This window comes from Calonectris borealis, chromosome 30, assembly GCF_964195595.1.
Source record: "Calonectris borealis chromosome 30, bCalBor7.hap1.2, whole genome shotgun sequence".
Lineage (NCBI taxonomy): Eukaryota > Metazoa > Chordata > Aves > Procellariiformes > Procellariidae > Calonectris > Calonectris borealis.
Window position 1 is genome coordinate 3,112,135 of NC_134341.1, and position 22,158 is coordinate 3,134,292.

General features: G+C 57.2%; 1 protein-coding gene and 1 long non-coding RNA gene across 2 annotated transcripts; both read left to right on the plus strand.

Moving 5' to 3' along the window:
- Positions 1-13,088: 13,088 nt before the first annotated feature.
- LOC142073638 (uncharacterized) lies at positions 13,089-14,254 on the plus strand. Its single transcript, XR_012670438.1, has 2 exons — positions 13,089-13,243; positions 13,910-14,254. It is a non-coding gene; the product is annotated as an uncharacterized LOC142073638 (long non-coding RNA).
- A 419-nt stretch (positions 14,255-14,673) lies between these two features.
- Positions 14,674-16,890, plus strand: LOC142073611 (uncharacterized). The gene is made up of 8 exons (XM_075133603.1): positions 14,674-14,868; positions 14,982-15,047; positions 15,144-15,194; positions 15,542-15,601; positions 15,713-15,768; positions 15,997-16,066; positions 16,261-16,307; positions 16,657-16,890. Exons 1-8 carry the CDS (start codon positions 14,674-14,676, stop codon positions 16,856-16,858), a joined length of 747 nt encoding a protein of 248 aa, XP_074989704.1. The 3' UTR covers positions 16,859-16,890.
- Positions 16,891-22,158: the final 5,268 nt, after the last annotated feature.

Sequence of the window (22,158 nt, forward strand, 5' to 3'; positions counted from 1 at the left end):
CGTCCCTTCCCAGCAGGGGTGGGACTCCTGACATAACATATGGGAAGAGGGTAACGGTTTTCTCCGGCCCTTTTTCAGTGTGAAGCGTGATTGCTGTTAGTTGAGCACTTTTCCAAGCCCGGGTTAATCCCCCGACTCCACCCACCATGGGGGCGTTTTCTAATTTCCAATGCGGGGGCCAGCTTGTCTCAGGAATAACTGTAACATCTGCTCCGGTGTCAATCAAAAAAGGGACACTAATGGTGGTGTCATCTAGGGTATTATAGAGGGAACAGATGCCCCACACCACTGGCGGGCTATCGCATTTTACTGCCAGGGCCACCCTGGGGTCTCGCCCCCAGGAGATGGTTGTTGCTGCCCTTGAGGTAGGGACTGGTTCGGATGGGTCGTCGGTTGAGCCACAAAGTTGGTCGTTTCTCGAGGGGGCAGCGGGTTCGGGAGTGTTGTGCCCCATCCGGGGTTGGCATAACTGGGCCGCCTTATGTCCCAAGTGGGAGAGGGCTCTGCGCGGCCCGAGTGCCCTCTCCCCTTCCCGTTTCCCTGGTTTTTAGATCTACATTCTTTGGCGAAATGTCCTTTCTTTCCACAGGCCCAACATGGTCCTCTCGGTCGATTTTGGCGCGGGGGGAGCGCTGTGGGCGGGTCCCCCAACCGAGGGCAGCTTGCCACCACGTGGCCCGCCTGACCACATTTAAAACATGCCATCACATTAGCTATTGCAGTGCGAACAGCTACCTGAATTGGGGCTAGATGCTCTTCCTTTGCGACATGCTTGATCACGTCTGTGATACTTGACCCCACTGGCAGTGATCGTAGGATCTCTTTGGTTGCCGAATTACACTGCTGACGTAAGCAATCTGCAACAACCGGGCCTTTCGCTTCCGCGGGCAGGGTCGAGGAGTCGACCGCTGCCTGAAGGCGATCCACAAACTGCGTAAAGCTCTCGCTTTCATTTTGCTTAATTGTGGACCATGGCGACAGCTTGGCAATAACTCTAGAAGCGGTGCGAATAGCTTCTCTAGCCGCGCGGGTAGTTGTCATAACTTCATGGGCCCGCAGGCCCTGGGCCTGCGCCTGGAGGGTAATCATTGTTGGGTCTGTACCCATCAGCCGCTGCAGACTGGAACCGTGTAGTGGGTGATCCGCCCCGGCCACTTGGGCTAATTGTCTCGCACAGTTGTCCTCCCATTCTTGCTTAAAAACGATCATCCCTGCCCCATCAAAAATCAATATACAAGTTTGTTTTATATCGAACGGGAGCATATCGTCTCCCCCAAAGACACCATCTATGAGGGTGGAGACCATGGCAGAATTGAGGCCTTTATCTGCAATCGACTTAACGATCGCTTGTATATCTTTAGGGTTTACTGGCGAGTAAACCCTCTGTCCCTCGTCCGTCACTCGGACCGGGAACGCTAGCTTGGCTGATGGGACCCACTCGGCACACGCAGTCTTTATTTTCCTCCAGTCGGTGAGGGGGAGGTTTTTGTTTTTATTTTGGATGAAAGTGTTTTGGCTTTTGACTGTGTGTACTCCCATTTCCTCCTCCTCTGAGCTTGGATCAGTCACGAGCCACTCGTCCCAGCTAGTGTCTGATCCGGAGCCGGAACTCGACTGACCGGCTGCTTCCGGTTTCTGATACCTTTTTGTCGGGCTCCAGCCCCGCCCGCTTCTCCTGCGGGCGAGCCATTCCCTCCCTCTTGGCCCGCCCCTCCTTTCTGGTTCGCCCCGCCCTTTGCTCGGGGGGGTGTCTGCCCTCTGAGGGCATTTTTTCAGATGGTCGCTCTGATTGGCTTTCCGCCCTTCGCTCATGCTCCCCTCCTCCTCCTGGCCACTCCCGCCGCCTTTCTTCTTCTCGTTCTCCTCCCCTTTTTGTTCATGTGCGCTTGTTAATGCTAGCGCCTCCTCCCTGTTCCCGCCGTGGGCATCTTCGGCCCGCCCTTCCCCTTTGTGCTCGGCGCCATCTTGGGGCGTCTAGGGCGGTGGTCTAGACTCTGTTATTTTTGTGACGCCCCTGGCCTCCTCAGCCAACCCTCCCCAGAAGGATTTAGCTCTCTCTTGCGCCTCCGTAAGCGGGTCAGGGTTCGGGGATTGAGGGGACATGCCGCCCTCTTGCGGATCTTTAGGCTCTGCAGAATCATCACCATCTAAGGGGTGCAAAGTCTGCGTGGCTGCCCCGACTCCCAATTTCGGGATGGCCAGCAAACAGTCCTTTGCCGCCCTCCAAGTCTCCTGTTCTTGTATTGCCTTCTGCAGGGCCTGTACGACTTTCCCCCACGACTTAAGGTTTTTCCCACAACCCAAGGACATCGTGTCCTTGGCCAACGCTTTGGTACATTTATCCCACACTTCAGGGTGGAGAATATCCACCGGCTGGTCGATGACCCCAATTTGCAAAAGCCTCGCAACTGCGAGAGTAAAATCTTTGGGCTTACAATCGATACCCCACTGCTTATGTAATTGCGATACGACCTTCACAAGAGCTTCCATCTTCCTTCTTGGTCCGGGAGAGTCCTCCCTGCCGGGCTGGTCCTGCCGCTCCGGCCGCCGTTCACCCGATTCCAGGTGGGCTTTCCCGGGTTTCGGCACCACTTGTCGCCTTCGTAAGGCGTGGCGACCTGGTTCAGGAACGGCACGGCGACCCCCCTCCCCCGGGGGGCTCGGGCCATCGGCTCACAGACACCAATGTGGTGGACGGCAAATGGCGTTTATTGGTAGATAACACGGTGTTATATACCTTGGGTTTATGACGTCACTTCCGCCTGCTTACTTCACAACCTAAATGCTACTGGCTATCAGGGGAGGGGTCCTATCTTTCCGTACAGCGCGGTATCTTCCGGCCGCCTGATCCTAACTACCCACAGCAGCCTGCAAGCACGGTGTCTGCCTGGGCTAAAGCAGAGGGCTAGTCTTTATTTTTCCCCTTCCCGGGCTGTAGTTTGGGGGCTGGATGCTGGATCCAAACGGGGGCTGGATGCTTGAGGCCTGTGCTGGAGCCCATGCGGTGTGTCTGTCCGCGCACACGCGCACACCCGTGGTGCACGCGCGTGTATGCGAGTGTCTGCATGTGCCTGCTGGGAGTACATGCACAGCCTGGCTCACGCTTGGACTTGGGGCGGGGAGCTGCCACAGCTGGACAGCCGCGGGACAGGCAAACCCCACAGGGAGATGCTGACACGCGGCGCCCGCGGTCACTCCCGCCGCTGTGCTAAGAGTAGGTGCTGAGAGTGATGCCCCGTTTCCCCGGTGGCCGCGCCTGGGCCCCACGGCACCTCTTGGCACCAGCCCCAGGGACGGGATTGCCGTGTCACAGTGGGCAGTGATGGCCGTATCACTGTGATGTCACTGTGGGCTTGTGACATGGGCGCCCCAGCGGGTACAAAGGAGGCTGCTCCCAGAGCTGGGGGAGCATCTCGAGGAGAACCTCGGTGCTGCTGGGCAGGAGTTTGGAGAGTACTCGCCAACGACCTGTCCTGTCCGCCGTGCAGTGGAAGGCCCCCGACGGGAGAGAGGAGGGTGAGGGCAGAGTACCCCACAGTCCCCGCAACCCTCGGCTGGGCAAGGGGGTGGCCGGGGGTCTGTGTGTGGCTGTGAGCAGTGGGGGGAAGGCAGGAGCCTGGGCTGAGGCAGGGCCAGGTGGGGAGGAGGAAGCGTGTGCTGGGGATGGTGGGGGACCAAAAGGAAGGGGGTCCCGGGCTGGGGGGCGTGTTGATCTCACAGGGTGGGACGTTGACGCTGAAGGTGGCATTGCAGAGACCCCAGGGCAGGGCAGCCCCACGGGCAGCAGGGGCCATGCGGGGTTGCCTGGCACAGCAAGGCAGGGGAAGCTCCTTCTTTCCTCAGCGGTCCCTGGTGCTCCCCACCGCCTCCTGCCACCTGCTCAGCATCCAGCTGACGCAGGCCAAGCCGGGCATGGAACTAGTGCGCACACGCGCTCAGGAGCGCTGGCTGGGGGCAGCGTGCAGGCACATGAGTGCCGACGGCTGTCAGTGCCCCTCTCCGGGGGGAGGCTGCTGGGCCAGCCCAGGGCATCCCTGACTGCATGTGCGTGGCCGTGTCCTGTGCGTGAGAGAGCGCAGGTGCACCTCTGCCTGAGGAGCACAAGGTAGCGCGTGGCTGTGCCCGTGGGTATTCGGCTGCTGCTGTGCCAGCACCCGTTTCGCTGGGCACAGCTGCAGCCGAGCAGGGTGGCGTGCCTGTGCACAGTCGTGCGGTGGTGCATCCCCCCGAGCGCACCCGCCCATCCATGTGCAACTGTGTGCCAGGGTAGGGCAGCGTCCCCACGAGTGTCCGTGCCCACGGCCATGACCCTCACACCCTGCTGGCTCCTGACGTGCAGGTGCAGCCATGCAGACAGAAGCGGTGAAGCAAGACCTCCGCATGCTCCGGGAGCGCCTGGCTCAGTGTTCTGCTGAGTCACAAAGGCACAAGGAGCTGCTGCGGCGTCTGGTAGGTGTGGAGTGTTCCCCTTGTCCCCGGGAGCTGGGGCTGCGAGAGACCTGACCCTCTGACCCCTCCTTTCCCCACGCAGGGGAAGAAGCAGCAGGAGCTGCAGGAAACCATGGAGCAGCGCAGCATGGAGGTCAGTGTCCCCTCCTCTGGCCATGTCCCCCAGCTGGGGCTCCTGGGGCTGTGTCAGGGGCTCAGTGCCTGGGTGCGGCTCCTCTTCCCAGAACTGTGTCGTGGCGCGGTGTTTGGAAAAGAACCGCCGGGAGCTCCAGCAGCTGGAGGGGCTGGTGGCCCACACCAAGGTGAGTTCACAGAATCACAGACTGGTTGAGGTTGGAAGGCACCTCTGGAGATCATCTTGTCTTGTCCAATGCCCCTGCTCAAGCAAGGTCACCTAGAGACAGCTGCTCAGGACCATGTCCAGATGGGGACCGCGTCCAGAGTTGGGCCTGGGGGTCCCTCTGCCTGTCCGCAGTGCCTGCAGGGCTGGGAAGGAAAGGGGATGCGTGGGCAAAGGCAGCGCCCGAGAGGAGCTGGGAGGGATAATGCCGAGGGGAGTGCACTCGAGGGAGTGTGCCGGTGCCCTGATGGCTGCTGCTCTTCCCCTCCTCTCCCGCAGGAGCACTTGCAGGTGGCAAGGAGGGAGGCAGCCGCCAGCCTGGAAGAGGCGCAGAAGGTACAGGGGAGAAGGAGGTCGTCCTGACAGGGGCAGGGAGGGGGGTGCCAGTGCTGGGTCCGTGCATCCCAGCAGCCACGGGCAGGGTGGGAGGTGGCAGGGGAGGACATCTACTCCGGGATACGGCATCCGTGATGGAGGGATTGGGCCCCGGGAGATCCTTCAGGCGGTTGGCTGTGCTGCAGAGGGGACCCTGATGTGAGTCTGCAGGCACAGCAATATGGCTTTGGGGAAGGGGGCAGGATGAATGACCCTCACCGGTGTGTCGGGGCATGCCGTGTGTAACAGGAACTCAGGCATGGGCTGGAGGGCAGATGCTGGGTAGTCTGGCGATGCGCCCTGGCCGGTGTCAGTGGGGGTCCTCCTCCACCCCTGCCCCTCCCGGAGACGCTCCTGTGCCCTCTTCCCTCCCAGGCAGACCTCTTTTGGGGAAAGGCAGAGGGAGGCACAGCAGTGCGGGAGCAGATCAAAGCCTGCGACCCGCATCCAGAACTCCCTCGGGGAGTGGCCAGAGCTGCCGGGCAATGGCGCTAGCCCCAGGACACCCGGGTGCCTGCCGCCCTGGCCGTGGCCTTACCTCCCAGGGCCCTGGGGACTGACTGGGGACGACCTTTCCCGCCATGGCTCCCTGCAATTTCTCCCGCTTGCTTTGCAGTGGCAGCAGTGGTCAGAGCTGGCAGAAGCTGTTCAGGAGCACGTCGAGGTCAAGAAGGTACAAGGGGGACAGGAGGGACGGGGGCTCAACACGTTTGTGGGGGCAAGTCCCCTCAGAGCGGGCATGGCATGGACTCCTGACCGGGCCCTCTGCTTGTCCAGCTGCTCAGGAACAAGCTCCAGCGCCTCCTGGAGAGACGGGAACGCCTCCGAGAGCCAACAGCTTTGTGAGTGGTGATGGGGCCCTGATTGAAACCTGGGGCAGCGGGGTGGGGGAGTGATGAGCAGCTTTGGGCAGACCTCTGCCGCTCGTAGACATCCTTCTGGCTCCTGTCAGCCCCTCCAGCCTGCTCTGGAGAGCCCTTTGCCTTCTCCTAAGCAGCTCAAAACACCTCTGAGCAACTCGGGATCCTGGAAGCTGCTCTGCGCAACTCTGAGTAGCTCCCAGGCTCTCCTCCACGCTCCCCAGAGCTGCGGTGGGACAGGGGAGGGGAACGGGTCTGTGCAGTGCTGGGATACCGGGGGTGCCTGGTGCCAACCCCAGCTGAGGCTGGGCAGCACCCTGGCTCCCTGTTGGCCACCCGCGGGGTCGCCATGCCGGCCGAGGTCTCTTCTCACAGCCTAGAACGCCATGGTGTCTGTAGCAGGGAGAAGAAAGCGCAGGCAGACGAGACAGAGTCGTCGCTGCTGCAGGAGATGGTGGCTGTGCGGCTGGTAGGACAGACAACCCCGCTGTGGGCTTTGGGGAGGGAACGGTCTTCACTGTGCCCGGGAGACATGGGGGCACTGATCTCAGCGGGACAAGGGTGGGGGTCTGAGCCCCGAAAACCTCGGCCGCCTCGCACACCCCAACACGTGTCCCTGCTGTGCCTTGGCCTGCAGGAGGAGCAGCTGGCGTCAAGGAGGCATAAGAGCACTTCTTGGCTGAGGTGAGTTGCCCTGGGGGCTCGGGGTGCCGGGGCTCTGCCATAGGCAGTGGGGTGCCTGCGCCAGTGGTCCAAGGGCATTAGGCAGCTTTGGGCTTCTCTAGGATGAAACGTTTCAGTATTTCTTTTCTTCCTAGCGTGGGGGGGTGCATAGGGGGGGATTTTGGGGCTCACTGGGGGGACCTACAGTAGAGCTGAAAGAGATGCCCGGGCCCCTCACTCCAGTTCTGAGCGGGGAGTGTTGTGCCCAGCACGGTGCAAGGTGCCACGGTGGCGTTCGAAGAGGTTGGCTGGAAAGAGCTGAGACAAATGGGCCCCCTGCTCTGCCTGACCCCTCTCCTGTCCCCCAGGGGACTTCTTCTGTTCCTCGCCTTCCTGCAGATCGCCATCCTCATCCTGGTCCTGCTGAAGAGGGACATCCTTAACTGGGTCTTGCCACCAAAGCTGGCGGTCGCCTTTGGGAGCCGCCCAGTGAGCTCCCGGTTCTTTTGAAATAAAACTAGAAAGAGAATAAAGAACTCTGTGATTGTAGGACAAGTGCGTGACCTTGCCAATGAATGTCAGCTGACAGGTTGGAGGGAGGTGGCTGCTGCTTTCCCTTCTGCCTGTGCGCGCCCCACCATGGCTCTGCCTCAGACCTGGCTCTTGCCCGACTTGGAGGCAGGAGGCTGTATCCACCACCCTGCGCAAACGGCTGCCCATGTTAAGACAGGCGCAACGCAACTTGAACAACAATGACCTCACTTGTAGAAGAGGGTTTGCTGTTAGAAGAAACCACACCAAAACAGCTGAGAGCGGCAAAGTTGCAAGAAAATCAGGCAAATTCAGTTAATAAATATGCATTAAGCATGCTTGCACTGGGGGTTCACATGAACAAATACTCCAAAGCGAGTGGCAACAAGTGACGTCGTGGCCAAAGCATAGAGCTTATGTAAATTGTAAAAATGAGTATGTGAGTAGTCTTAAAACCGTATATGAAGAATCAAGAGCGGAAAAAGGGGTACTTCTCGTGCTCCCAGCCAAGAGGCACCTTTATTGCCAGCAGTAAAAGGGGTTTTAGCTAGCGTCTCCTTCTGCTGCCGTCTTTCCAGTACCTGCGCACGAACGAGAAGAAAACAAAATGCGAGCAAACCCTTCTTTGCTAACATCAATGAATGCCAGGTGACCGGTCAGAGGGAGGTGGCTGCTGCTTGCCCTTCTGCCTGTGCGCTCCCCACGATGGCTCTGCCTGTACACCTGTATGTACCGAGCGCAGGTTCACGGGGAGACGGCGAGCCACAACGACCACCCACAAGCCCAAGAGCTCCTTTAGGAAGCATAATAAACCAAAGATGATGTGTGGCAGCTCGACTTGTGTCTGCCGCGTGCCCTCACCCCTTCCTCACGGTGTCCCCCCACATGCCGGCAGCCGCCGCACTCTGAGCAAGTCAGAGACCCCATTCTTCTTGGCAGCCTGCAAGCACGGCGTCTGCCTGGGCTAGAGCAGAGGGCTAGTCTTTATTTTTCCCCTTCCCGGGCTGTAGTTTGGGGGCTGGATGCTGGATCCAAACGGGGGCTGGATGCTTGAGGCCTGTGCTGGAGCCCACGCGGTGTGTCTGTCCGCGCACACGCGCACACCCGTGGTGCCCTGCAATCCCCTGCGAATCCCTTTCCCCCCCCGGCCCTTGGCCATCGTGTTGCGTGGGGCTGTCGGGGTTATAATCCACAGGAAACACAAAGACAGGTGCAAAATCCCACTCCAGGGGTTGATTTGTCTCTTTGTTGCAATTTTCATTAAAAATTAGATTAGCAAAATTTGATAAAAGAATATTAAACCTCAAACATGTTTGTGCCAGATGGGTTTCGTGGATGTGCTCACCTCTTCTGGATGCACAACCCTCCCCACCACGTAATGAAGCCCACATGACTCAGACAGGGCAATGCTGCCACCTTCCCGACAATATCAAACCAAAATAATTTCAGGATTTTTCTCCTAGCAATTCTTCCAGCCCAAGAATTCCTGCAGGGACACCCCCTGCCCGCAGGCTGTAGTATGGGCTTTCTCTAAAGGGGGTGATCACTGGGGAGGAGCAGGGCAGCAGCAGGGCCCTGCTTGTGCATCTCCCATCAGCCGGATCCCTCAGCCCTCGCGGCTGCATCCCATCTGTGCCCATGCACTTCTGTACGGCCGGCTTCCCTAAGTATTCCCTGACCTGATCCTCTTCCGCCAAGGGTCTGCCTTGCTCCAGCCTTTCCCCTGGCCTCTGTGACCTGGGATTCCTGAAGGCCGGTCGGGCTGGTAGAGACAACAAAGGCAGCTTTCAGTGCCTCAGCCTTTCCCACCTCCTGTGTGCCCAGCTCTCCCACCTCGTTCAGCAGCGGGACCCCATTTCTCTTCGCCGTCCTTCTGTCACCTGTGTACTTAGAGGCAGCATTGGGGCTGTGATGGGATTGTTTGGAGGAATTGTATGCATGATTAAAAATGCATTTAAAACCCTGCGGCCGGGCCCTGATCGTGCCCTACAGTCCTAAGGGAATGCTGGCATGAACACACTTCAAGCCAGGGCCTTTAGTGGTGGTAATCCAGGTATGGGGGGGACACAGAAACCCCCCGGGCGGGAATGGGGGATGAGAAGGGTGCCTCCACCCCCCCATGCTGCGCAGAAGGGGCAGAGCCAGGGTATATATAAGCAGGGGCTGGTACCTGGTGGGGGGGGAAAGGGATTCGCAGGGGATTGCAGGGCCCAGGGTGGGGCAGGGATGCCTGGGGGAGGGTTTCGTGGTGCTGTCACGGCACCCTTGGGGGGATGTGGCACTGCAGGGGCACCTGTGGGGTGAGGAGCCATTTCCCTGCCAGGGTGCCAGGCCCTCGATCCCCTCTGTTACCCCCTCAGTATCCCCAATCCCCTCACTTAACCCCAGAAACCTCAGCCCCAAAGATGCCTCTGCTTCCTCCCAGACAGCCCCGATACCCTCAGTTACCCTTCCAGGCATCCCAGATCTCCCACTCAGACGTCTTCTCAATCTCCTCAAATGCCTCCTAAATACCACTGATCCCCCTGCTTCCACCCAGAAGACCCCGATCCCCTCAGTTCCCCCGTTCAGACACCCCCAATCCTTTGAGTTCCTCTCAGACTCCCTCCATCTCCTCAGTTCCCCCCTGCACACTCTTCATTGCCTTCACTTCTCCCCAGGCACCCCCATCACCTCAGTTCTCTCCAGACAGCCCCGACCCCCTCGGTTCCCCCACCCAGACCCTCCTGATCCCATCAGTTCCCCCCAGACACCCCGCTCCTTTCAGGTACCCCAGGCATCTGCTCCCCACAAGGGCCTCCCCCCCTCCACAGTCTGGGAGGACGGCCATGGCCGGGAGCTCTTTCCCCCAAAAAAGGGGGAGGCTGAGGGGGGGAGTTGTTTCCTTCCCAAAAGGGAGAGGTGACACAGAAGAAGAACACAGAAAGGGAACTGGGGACGATTCACAGGGAAAACTAAATCCAGTCAGCGGCACCGAGCACAGGAAACCCTTCCAGGAAGAGTTTGCCCACTTCCTTTCTTTCTCTGGCTTGCTCTTTCCAGGGGTGCCTGCTGGAGATTTTTCCCATTTCCGCGCAATATTGGTGCTGTAGCAGAGGTTCGTTCTCATGGGAGGGCACAAAGCCAGAAGCGAGTGCAGGAGGGTCTGTGTGCTCAAATGCTGCAGAGGGGAGCGTGGGGAGGGCAGCCAGGAGAGGGCGAGGCCGGTGTGACTGCCGCCATTTCGGGGGCAGGGAGCCCTCCCGACGGGGCGGGGCCGCCTGTGAGGGGCCAGGATGTGCCAGAGGAGCAGGCACGGGGAGCTCCCAGCGGGCCCCATCCCCTTGCAACAGAAACGGCTTGCTCATTGGTAGAGCAGAAGGGCAGGGCCCCCTGATTGGTTGCTGCAGTGTACATGGGTGGGTTGAGTGGCTGGGGGTTGGTGGTGCTGGCGGGGGGTGTTGGGTGGAGAGTGTGTGCAGAGTTGGGCCGTGTGCAGAGTTGGGCCGTGTGCAGAGTTGGGCGTGGGGGTCCCTCTGCCTGCCTCGGGTGCCTGCAGGGCTGGGTAAGAGAGGGGAGGTGAGGGCAAAGGCAGTGCCTGAGGGGAGCCGGGAGGGGATAACGCGGAGGGGAGTGTGCTCATGGGAGCGCCCGGGTGCCCTGATGGCTGCTCCTCCTCCCCTCCTGTCCCACGGGTGCACTTTCAGATGACCAAAAGGGAGGCAGGGGTGTTACTGGGGTGGGAGGGGCAGGGCAGGGGGAGGAGGGGAACACATAACATTTACCCTGGGGTCTGGGTCCACGATGGAGGGATGGGGCCATTGCAGATTGCACAAGCAGTTGGTGGTGGCTGCGCTGCGGAAGGGTCCCTGATGTGAGTCTGCAGGCACAGTAGGGAGGCGCAGCAGTGTCTGTGCTGGAGAGCGCCTGGGTGCACCTCTGCTTGGGAGCGCAAGGCGGTGCGTGGCTGTGCCTGCGGGTCTACGGCTGTTCCTGTGTCAGCAGCTACAGTGCTGGACACAGCTGCAGGTGAGCAGGGTGGCACGCCTGTGCGCAGACGTGCAGGAGTGCATTCCCTCGAGCGCAGCCGCGTGTCAGTGTGCGATTGTGTGCCAGGATAGGGCAGCATCCCCACGAGTGTCCGTGCCTGACAGTGCCCGTGGCCATGCCCCTCACACCCTGCTGGCTCCCGATGCACAGGTGCAGCCATGCAGGCAGAAGGGACGAAGGAAAACCTCCGCGTGCTCTGGGAGCACCTGCCCCAGTGTTCTGCTGAGTCACAAAGGCACAAGGAGCTGCTGCGGTGTCTGGTAGGTGTGGAGTGTTCCCCTTGCCCCCGGGAGCTGGGGCTGCGAGACCTGATCCCCTGACCCCTTGTTTCCCCACGCAGGGGAAGAAGCAGCAGGAGGTGCAGGAAACCATGGGACAGTGCAGCATGGACGCCAGTGCCCCCTCCTCTGGCCATGTCCCCCAGCTGGGGCTCCCAGGGCTGTGTCAGGGGCTCAGTGCCTGGGTACGGCTCCTCTTCCCAGAACTGTCTTGTGGCAAGTTGTTTGGAAAAGAACCGCCGGGAGCTCCAGCATCTGGAGGGGCTGGTGGCCCACACCAAGGTGAGTTCACAGAATCACAGACTGGTTGAGGTTGGAAGGCACCTCTGGAGATCATCTTGTCTTGTCCAATGCCCCTGCTCAAGCAAGGTCACCTAGAGACAGCTGCTCAGGACCATGTCCAGATGGGGACCGCATCCAGAGTTGGGCCTGGGGGTCCCTCTGCCTGCCCGCAGTGCCTGCAGGGCTGGGAAGGAGAGGGGATGCGTGGGCAAAGGCAGCGCCCGAGAGGAGCTGGGAGGGGATAATGCCGAGGGGAGTGCACTCGAGGGAGTGTGCCGGTGCCCTGATGGCTGCTGCTCTTCCCCTCCTCTCCCGCAGGAGCACTTGCAGGTGGCAAGGAGGGAGGCAGCCGCCAGCCTGGAAGAGGCGCAGAAGGTACAGGGGAGAAGGAGATCGTCGTGACAGGGTCAGGGAGGGGGGTGCCAGTGCTGGGTCCGTGCATCCCAGCAGCCACGGGCAGGGTGGGAGGTGGCAGGGGAGGACATCTACTCCGGGATACGGCATCCGTGATGGAGGGATTGGGCCCCGGGAGATCCCGCAGGCTGTTGGCTGTGCTGCAGAGGGGACCCTGATGTGAGTCTGCAGGCACAGCAATATGGCTTTGGGGAAGGGGGCAGGATGAATGACCCTCACCGGTGTGTCGGGGCATGCCGTGTGTAACAGGAACTCAGGCATGGGCTGGAGGGCAGATGCTGGGTAGTCTGGCGATGCGCCCTGGCCGGTGTCAGTGGGGGTCCTCCTCCACCCCTGCCCCTCCCGGAGACGCTCCTGTGCCCTCTTCCCTCCCAGGCAGACCTCTTTTGGGGAAAGGCAGAGGGAGGCGCAGCAGTGTCCTGTGCAGATGTTTTCTGGCTCCTGTCAGCTCCTCCAGCCTGCTCTGGAGAGCCCTTTTTCTTCTCCTAAGTAGCTCAAAAAATCCCTAAGCAACTCAGGACTCCTGGAAGCAGCTGTGCGTAACTCTGAGTAGCTCCCAGGCTCCCCTCCATGCCCCCCAGGCCTGGGGTAGGTCTGTGCAGTGCTGGGATACCGGGATGCCTGGTGCCAACCCCAGCTGAGGCTGGGCAGCACCCTGGCTCCCTGTTGGCCACCCGGGGGGTCGCCATGCCGGCCGAGGTCTCTTCTCACAGCCTAGAAACCCATGGTGTCTGTAGCAGGGAGAAGACGGTGCCTTCAGACGAGACAGAGTCGTCGCTGCTGAAGGAGATGGTGGCTGTGCGGCTGGTAGGACAGACAACCCCGCTGTGGGCCTTGGGGAGGGAAGGGTCTGCACTGTGCCCGGGGGACATGGGGGCACTGGTCTCAGCGGGACAAGGGTGGGGGCCTGAGCCCCGAAAACCTCGGCCGCCTCGCACACCCCAACACGTGTCCCTGCTGTGCCTTGGCCTGCAGGAGGAGCAGCTGGCGTCAAGGAGGCATAAGAGCACTTCTTGGCTGAGGTGAGTTGCCCTGGGGGCTCGGGGTGCCGGGGCTCTGCCATAGGCAGTGGGGTGCCTGCGCCAGTGGTCCAAGGGCATTAGGCAGCTTTGGGCTTCTCTGGGATGAAATGCTTTGGTATTTCTTTTCTTCCTAGCTTGGGGGGGGTGTAGGGGGGAATTTTGGGGACTACTGGAGAGAACTGTGGGCCGGGGTGTTTTCTCATGCTTGTGGAGATTCACGTCCCACCCTGCCTGAGGGAGCAATGAGAAGGGGCTGGGGAGGCAGCCCGTGGGGCTCCCAGCTGGGGACACGTTTACACGGAGGCCGGCAAACATTACCACCCACAAACCCCTAGACCCCCTCAAGCCCCCTTCCGTCTTCCCCACAGCTCCCCACGACCCCGCAGCCACCAGCCTGCCCTCTCGCTCCACGGTCCCTATGGCCCCCACGCTGCCCCTCTCACGCCACAGTTCCCCACCCCCTGCCCTTCTCCCAGTCAGTGCCAGGGTCCCAGTCTCACCCCCTCCCTGGTGGCCCCACAGCCCAGTGGCCCCCTGTCCCCATCCCCAGCGGTGCTGTCCCCGTGGCCCCCTTGCCAGGTCCACCCCATCCCATGGGGCCCATTCTAGCAGTCTATCGTAGCCGGTGGCCCTGTCCCCAAGGTCCTGTCCCTCCTCACCCCACAGCCACCGGCCAGCCCAGCCCCTGCTGCTCCCTGCCAGCTTCTCCAGCCACTCGCAGGTTTTGCTGCCAAAGGGAAAGGCCCTGTGGGATGGAGGCCGGAGCGACCCAGCCTGCCAACTCCTGAATGCGGCGTCGCTGCACGCAGCCGCTCGAGGGGTCGGAGCTGCAGCAAGTGGGTCGCTGCCTGCCTGCCACGTACCCCCAGCCCTTCCTCCTGATGTCCCCCCACGTGCTGGCAGCCGCAGCTCTCTGAGCAAGTGAGAGACCCCATTCCTCTCGGGAGCCTGCAATCATGGTGATTGCCCGGGCTAGAGCAGAGGACTAGTGTATATTTTTCCCCTTCCCAGGCTGTAGTTCGGCGGCTGAATGTTTGAGCCCTGTGCTGGAGCCCACGCAGAGTGGCCCTCCGTACACGTGCGCACACCCGTGGTGCACACGTGTGTCTCTGAGTGTCTGCGTGTGCCTGCTGGGAGTATATGCGCAGCCTGCCTGCTGCCTGTCCTGTGTCCGCCGTGCAGTGGAAGGCCCCCGACGGGAGAGATGAGGGTGAGGGCAGAGTACCCCACAGTCCCCGCAACCCTCGGCTGGGCAAGGGGGTGGCCGGGGGTCTGTGTGTGGCTGTGAGCAGTGGGGGGAAGGCAGGAGCCTGGGCTGAGGCAGGGCCAGGTGGGGAGGAGGACGCGTGTGCTGCTGGGTATGGTGGGGGACCAAAAGGAAGTGGGTCCTGGGGGTTGGGGGCGTGTTGACCTCACAGGGTGGGACGTTCATGCTGGAGGTGTCATTGCAGGGGCCCCACGGGCAGGAGGGACCCCATGAGCACCCGGCACAGCACGGATGGGGAAGCTCCTCCTTTCCCCAGCGGTCACTGGTGCCCCCCACCACCTCCTGCCACGTGCCCAGCACCCAGCTAGCACAGGCTGAGCCGGGTACAGGGCGACGGGGCGTGCAGGATCCTGGCCAGGTGCGGGTGCGCAGATGGCTGATGGGCGCTGGGACATGGGAAGCTGGGGCAGCGCCACGTGCGAGGGGGCGTATGTCTGTGGCAGGGAATCTGATGGTTCCCCATTCCTGCAGGAAGCTGAGGCTCCGGGCACTGATCAAGGAGCCAGCCAAGATTCTGTGCAGAGCTCCACACCAATGGTAAGCAGCAAGGAGCGGAGGTGGTGTGGAGTGGCTCCCGGTCTGTGGGGGCTGGGGCTGCAGACCCTGAGCCTCTGCTCTGCTGTCCGCATGCAGGGGGAGATCCATCAGGATCTGCATGATACGATACAGAAGCTCAACAGTAAGGTTGGTGTCCTCTGCTCTGCCCATGTCCCAGAGGTGTGTCGGCTGGGGCTGAGAGGTTTGAAGGGACTTCTGGAGGTCGTCTTGTCTTGTCCGAGCCCCCTGCTCAAGGAGCATCATCTGGCGCCAGTTGCCCAGTGGCTGTGGGCAAAAGCGTGATTGGGGAGGACATTTTCCCTAGAATATGGGGGCGTCCGTGACTTCCCTATGCCTGGCCTTGTGAGTCACCCAGTCTCCCAGTGCCCTGGAGCAGTGGGGTAGCGAGTGGGCACGGCCTTGGGGCTGGGGAGGGGCGAGGGTGCCCAGGTCCCCAGCCCAGCCGCCCGCATGGGACGCCCATTGTTTTGCAGTTGGGAAAGCACTACGCCCAGATGGTGGCCTGGCTGCAGGAGGATAAGCAGCAGAATGAGGTAGTGCTGAAAGGGCTGGGGGAAAACGGGTGGGTGCCCACGGGCCCTGGAGTGGGGGGATCGGAGAAGGGCGGCAGCGGGCTCAGGGACTCAGACCCTTCCTTCTCCCAGGTGCTGCATCAGGAAATAAAGCAGCTTGAAGAGGCACTGGAGCAGGAAGAGATCTGGTGAGTTGGGCCCCTCGCCCCACACGGGTGTCCGGGGGGGTCTCTGCAGCCCCTGGCGTGATGGGGCTGCCAACGCTAGTGCCAGGCACTGGGGTGGGGGGAATGTGCAGCACGCGGTGTGACAGGGAAGCCCAATCCCTGTCTGGCGTGGTGTATGTTTGGAAGGGGCCCCCTCGCGTGGCCATGGAGGTCTGTAACTCGTCTATAACGAAGCCCTGTTGCCTGCAGCCAGCAGCAGAGGAAGAAGGAGGCAGAGGCGCCAGGGACTGTGCTGCCGGAGGTGGTGGAAGCACAGCTGGTAAGGGGGAGAGCCTGTGCCAGCCCCTGCCGCGGCCAGCGTGGGTCTCGCTGGGGAGAGGGCTCCAGGGAGGTCACAGCCACGCACGGGCTATACTCCTGCGCACGGCGGAGGCCAGGGGCACCGTGCAACTCCAGGTGTCCCGACCCTGCGGCAGTGCTTGACACGTGTCCTTGCTCTGTGTTGACCTGCAGGAGAGAGACATGCTGGCGAGGAGACGCGGCTTCATTTACTGGCTGCAGTGAGTGTCCCCATGGGTCCCCTGTGCCCTGCGGCCCGCTCCCGGGCAGCAGGTGGGATGGGCCGGACACCTGCTCCAGCCGGCAGAGCTCACAGGTCCAGGCTGCTGGGGAGCCGCTGGCCGGCTGTGGGCTTTGCAGCTGGGAAGTGCTCAGCGTCGGTTTTCCCTGGGCCGGGGTGTTTTCCCAGGCTGGTGGAGTCCCACGTCCCACCCTGCCCAAGGGAGCAATGAGAAACGTCTGGGGAGGCAGCCCATGGGGCTCCCAGAACGACCTCCTCCATCCCGAAGGCAAGATGGGGTTGGGGTGCATCCACCCTGCCCTGTCTCTCGTCCCTCTTCTGCCCCACAGGACACTCTGCCTGCTCTTGGTGGGCCTGCAGCTGGCCGTCGGCTTCGCTCTGGCTGCTGCAGTGCTCTACGCCTCCTGGTACGACCCCGAGCTCTTCTACCGCCTGCTGTTGCGTGTGCTGTGTGAGGAGACCTACGCCCACCTGGCATATGCACTGGGAGAGATCCTGCCTGTGGTCAGTGAGGGGCTGCTGCCCTTTTGACAGCCCCCCCAATAAAGCTTTTCCTATCTCCACCTCCGTGGGCTTGCGCGTATTCATTGGGGCGCAGGGAGAGGGTCTTGCCCCACGAGCCGGTCCCCGCAGCCCCTCGAGGCCAGGCCCAGTCTCACCCGCGAGGCACTGGGTGCCACCACCCGCCTGCCGCAAGCCACCTCCCTGCGTGCCAGCCTCACCTGCCCTCCATCCCCGGAGTATTTAGGACGCTGTATCATCAGGTGCAACCCCCTCTTCTCAGGCCACGGGAGTTTTTTCACTCCACCTTTTTGGCAACCGATCAGCACCGTGCAGGCCAACCCCTGTAAGCCTGTCTGAGAGTACTCGGGCTGCAGCAGCCAGGGACACATTTACACGGAGGCCAACAAACGTTATCACCCACAGCCCCCTAGACCCCCCGTGCCCTCTCCTTTCCTCCCCACAGCCCCTCACGACCCCAGTCTTTGAAATAGAGCCTTTGTTATATGTTTAGGTCATCCTGACACTGCTTATCTCAGGGACTAAGGATGGTGTGTTCCAGGAAGGTTTGGGAGCAACAGAAGAGCTACATCCTTGATAAGAACATGACAATGCATCGTTAAGCTTGTAACTGCCTTACACATTATTTACATAATTTGCAAGTGTCCAAGGCTTCATTTCCCCCCTTTGAGACTATAGAAGAGGAACTTCACTGTAGTTTCTCTTACATCAGTCTCACTCTTTCATAGAGTTATTTTCCAATTATGGAACAACATTTCCAAAAACACCGTATTATTACATAAGTGCAAACAAAAGTTAATACAATAATCATTGAGACACCTAATAACTTCTTCACCCTTTGACTAAGGTCAGGAACCCAGGAAGGTAACCATTTGAACGTTTCCTCAAATCCATAATGGAGTATTCCTATGCGAAAACAATAAAGGAGGATCACCCCCCTCAGTTCCTTCATTTCTTATTCTAAAAAGATTAGTATACTTGCACATATATTTCAGTAACAGAATAGAAACAGTAGCTAAAATACAATGTAAAAATACTAGGCCCTGTGTACAACCTAATTCAATGTATGATAGGTCAAAGCTCCAAGTGCCATTCATGAATTAACCCGTGTTAATTTCAAATACAATGGATTTTCTTTTCTGCTTTCAATCTTCCACCCAATATTAGGAGGTCCCTTTTTGATTCTGGAGTGATGAACCCAAGGTCCAATTCCTTCCAATTTTACCGCTGTGTAGGTAGTAAGTAGTACTTGGAACGGTCCTTTCCAGCGTTCTTTCAAAGGCTCATTCGCACGTAGACCAAATCTGCAGGCTGAAAATTGTGGGCCGCCGTATCCAGACTCAAAGGTGTCCTTAGTTGCAAATACCTATTAACAGAAGACAGAGCTTCTCCCAGGGGTATCACATACTCCTTAAGATAATGTCTTCCCAAAATAGTTAGAGAACCTGGTTCATGATTTACAGTTTGGTAAGGTCTACCATACAAGATTTCAAAAGGGCTAATTTTCTCCCTTGCTCCGGGGGTTATTCTAACCCTTAACAAAGCTAGTAGTAATGCTTCTGGCCATTTTAACTGCGTCTCCTGGCAAATGTTACTAAGCTGTCTTTTTATTGATTGGTTCATTCTCTCTACTTTACCACTAGACTGGGGTCTCCACGGAGTGTGTAAATCCCATCTAATTCCTAAAGCTTTTGCCAATTCTTTAAGGATTTTTGCTACAAAATATGGTCCTCGATCAGACGACATCCTGAATCGAGGTATTATTTCCTTTAACAATACTTTGTTTACTTCCCTTGCTTGGTTGGTGTGGCAGGGAAAGGCCTCTGGCCAACCTGAAAAAGTGTCTACCAATACTGACAAGTATCGATACCCATTCTGCCACGGGAGTTCTGGGAAGGCAATTTGCCAATAATCACCAGGCGTGTTCCCCTTCTTAGTTTGTCCAGGGGGAGGTCCTGGTTGTATCCGAGGGTTACTTTTCTGGCGTATCTCCCATTTTCTCACAATACTTTTAGCTATGCCTCCCATTCCAACTCCAATTCCTTGTAAGTTTACATATTCATTGAAGTTTCAGCGCCCCAATGGGTACTTTTATGTTCTGACTCCATTATTTCTCGTAGAATCACTGAAGGGACCGCAATTCGATTATCTTCCGTAATCGACCAATTATCCTTTTTCTTCTAAGCATTCAGTAATTTAGCTAATTGATCTTCTTCTCTACTGTATTCTAGAGTCCCATTCAAATCTCGCTATTTTTCAGGCCATATCAGTAACACCTGTCCTTCAGCAGCCCTTTTTGCTGCTTGATCAGCATGTTGATTGCCTAAAATCTTGGGAGTATTTCCAGACTGGTGAGCCCTGCAGTGCATTCTTGCTGCTTGCTTAGGTAACCGTATAACTTGTAATAACTTCTTTATGAGTTCTCCATATTTTATTGGAGTTCCTTGTGATGTCAAAGGAGCTCGTTCTTTCCAAATGGCTCCATGAGCATGAACTATCCCGAATACAAATTTAGAGTCTGTCCATATATTGGCAAAATAGCCTTCTGCCAGTTCTAAAGCTCTTATTAGTGCAAGCAGTTCTGCTTTTTGTGCTGAAGTATTTGCAGGAAGGGGTTTAGCTTCCAATTCAGCATTATTCCTTACAACGGCGTAGCCAGCTTTCCGAACTGCATTTATCGCAAAACTACTTCCATCTACAACTCAATTTAGGTCCGAATCATTTATGGGTGTATCTTTCAAATCGACTCGACTAGAGTACACGTGTTCAATAGTCTTAAGACAGTCATTTTGTGTTAATTCTGTATCACCTGGGACAGGTAACAAGGTTGCAGGATTTAAAGTTGTAGTTACTTTCAATTCCATATCATCTTGCTCTGACAGGAGAGCTTGATACTTCATCGTTCTGCTGGGAGATAACCAACGTCCCCCTTTTTGTTCCAATACGGCAGTCACTGCATGTGGTACCTGTACCAGTATTTTCTGTCCCAGAGTCAATTTCCTGGCTTCCGGAATCAGCAGAACAGTGGCGCCTACTGCTCGCAAGCACGACGGCCATCCTTTACTAACTTGGTCCAATTGTTTAGAAAAGTACCCCACTGGTCTCTTCCATGATCCTATTTGTTGTACCAAAACCCCTGAAGCAATATGGCACCTCTCATGTCCATAAATGAGAGGTTTTTCCAGATTAGGGAGCCCTAAGGCAGGCGCTGACATTAGTGCTTGCTGTAGTTGAACAAAAGCAGTGTGACATTCTGGTGTCCATTCTAGTAATTCTCCTGCTTCTTTCACAGCTTCACAAAGAGGTTTAGCAATAAGTCCAAAATTAGGTATCCACCCGGCCATTCCCAAAAAGGCTCGTAACTCTCTTCTAGATGTAGGCTCTGGTATTTGACAACCTGCTTCTTTTCATTCCAGGCCCAGACTCCGCTGGCCCTGAGCGATAGTAAATCCCAGGTAGGTCACAGTTTGTTGGGCGATCTGAGCCTTTTTCGTAGATACCGTGTATCCTGCCAATCCCAAGAAATTTAAAAGGCTGATTGTAAATTGAATAGCTTCCTCCTGAGTTCGAGTTCCCAAAAGAATGTCATCGACATACTGAAGTAAAGCGACCTCTGAATGATCCTGTGGCCATTTTTCCAGCTCTTTTGCCAGCTGATTTCCAAAAATGGTTGGTCTATTCTTAAATCCTTGTGGGAGCACAGTCCTGTGTTTGCCGACCAGTCTTTGGGTTCTCCCATTCACAAGCAAGTAACTTCTGGCTTCCAAAGTCCAATGGTATACAACAGAATGCATCTTTTAAGTCTAGTACTGTAAACCACTGATCAGATTCCTTGAGAGTTGTCAAAAGGGTATAGGGATTAGCCACTACAGGAACACTACATCCTGAACAATCTGATTTATCGCTCTCAAATCTTGAACCAATCTGTACTCATCTGTATGAGGTTTCTTTACTGGCAAAATTGGAGTATTAAATCCTGATTGGCGTTCACGTAATAATCCATAAATCAAGCATTTTTCTATTAAAGGTTCCAAACCTTTCCTAGCTTCTAGTTTAATTGGATATTGTTTCCATCTTACCGGTTCAGCTCCGGATTTTAACGCAGTTACCACTGGTTCTGCAGTCTGCGATCTTCCGGGAACTCCTGAAGCCCATACCAACGGATTCACAGCATCCAGCACAATTTCCGGAATCTCTTCAGTCTTTTCCATAGTTTCCTGCAACACAAATACTTGCGCCTCCAAGGCTTTATCTTCTGGTATATTCACATGTATTTCTCCTTTTTCAAAAGTTATTTGTGCATTTAATTTACTCAGGACATCTCTCCCAAGCAAGGGCATCGGACAACTAGGGATAGATAAAAATTTATGGGTAAATACCCGATTCCCAATTCCACGTTTGAGTGGTTGAAGGAAAGGCCGTATTTCCCTTTTGCCTGTTGCCCCAACAACAGGCATGGTTTGTTTACTCAATTTGCCTTTACATGTATTTAATACTGAATAAGTTGCTCCCGGATCTATCAAAATTTTTAATTTCTCTTTCCCCAACTCTACTGGAACCAGGGGTTCCGCTGGGGAACCTTTCGAGTCTTCCCCTGGTCCCCATCAATCCGAATCCTGATCCAGAGTCAGCAAATCCGCTGCTTGCGGATCCTCCCTCTTCTGCGGAAACCTGGTTTCGTTCATAAGTAGCGGGCACCCCCTTTTCCAATATCCTTTCTGTTTACAATAAGCACATTGACCTCTGTCTATCGATGTTTTAAACCTGGCTTCCGGGGGAGGTCTAAACCCATTCCTAATATTTCTGCTTGGTGCCCGATTCTGTCTAAACCAACCATTCCCGTTTCCACTGTTTCTGTTTCCCCTCTGCGATAGCCGCCGCCAACAACTGAGCCTTTCAATTTTCCTTTTTAGCTTGTTCTTTCTCCTGTCTTGTCTTTTCCTCCTCTTCTCGGTTATTATATACTCTCCACGCTACTTCCAGCAACTTATCGATAGACCTCGCATCTCCACCCTCAATTTTCTGCAGTTTTCTTCTAATATCTGGATTCAATTGTCCTATAAAGAAAGTAACAAAAGTCAAATTATCTAGGTCCGTCCATTTTCTAGCAACTTCACACAATCTTTCATAAAAGGCCGAAGGAGTCTTGTCTTTTCCTTGAACTACCTGATAGATCTTAGAAATGTTCTTTGGTTTAGGTATAGCATTCTTGACTCCAAATAAAACAAGTCTCTGATATTCAGTAAGCAAGAGCCTCTGTGCCTGACTGTTGGGGTCCCAGCCAGGATTTGTAGAAGGAAAATGATCCT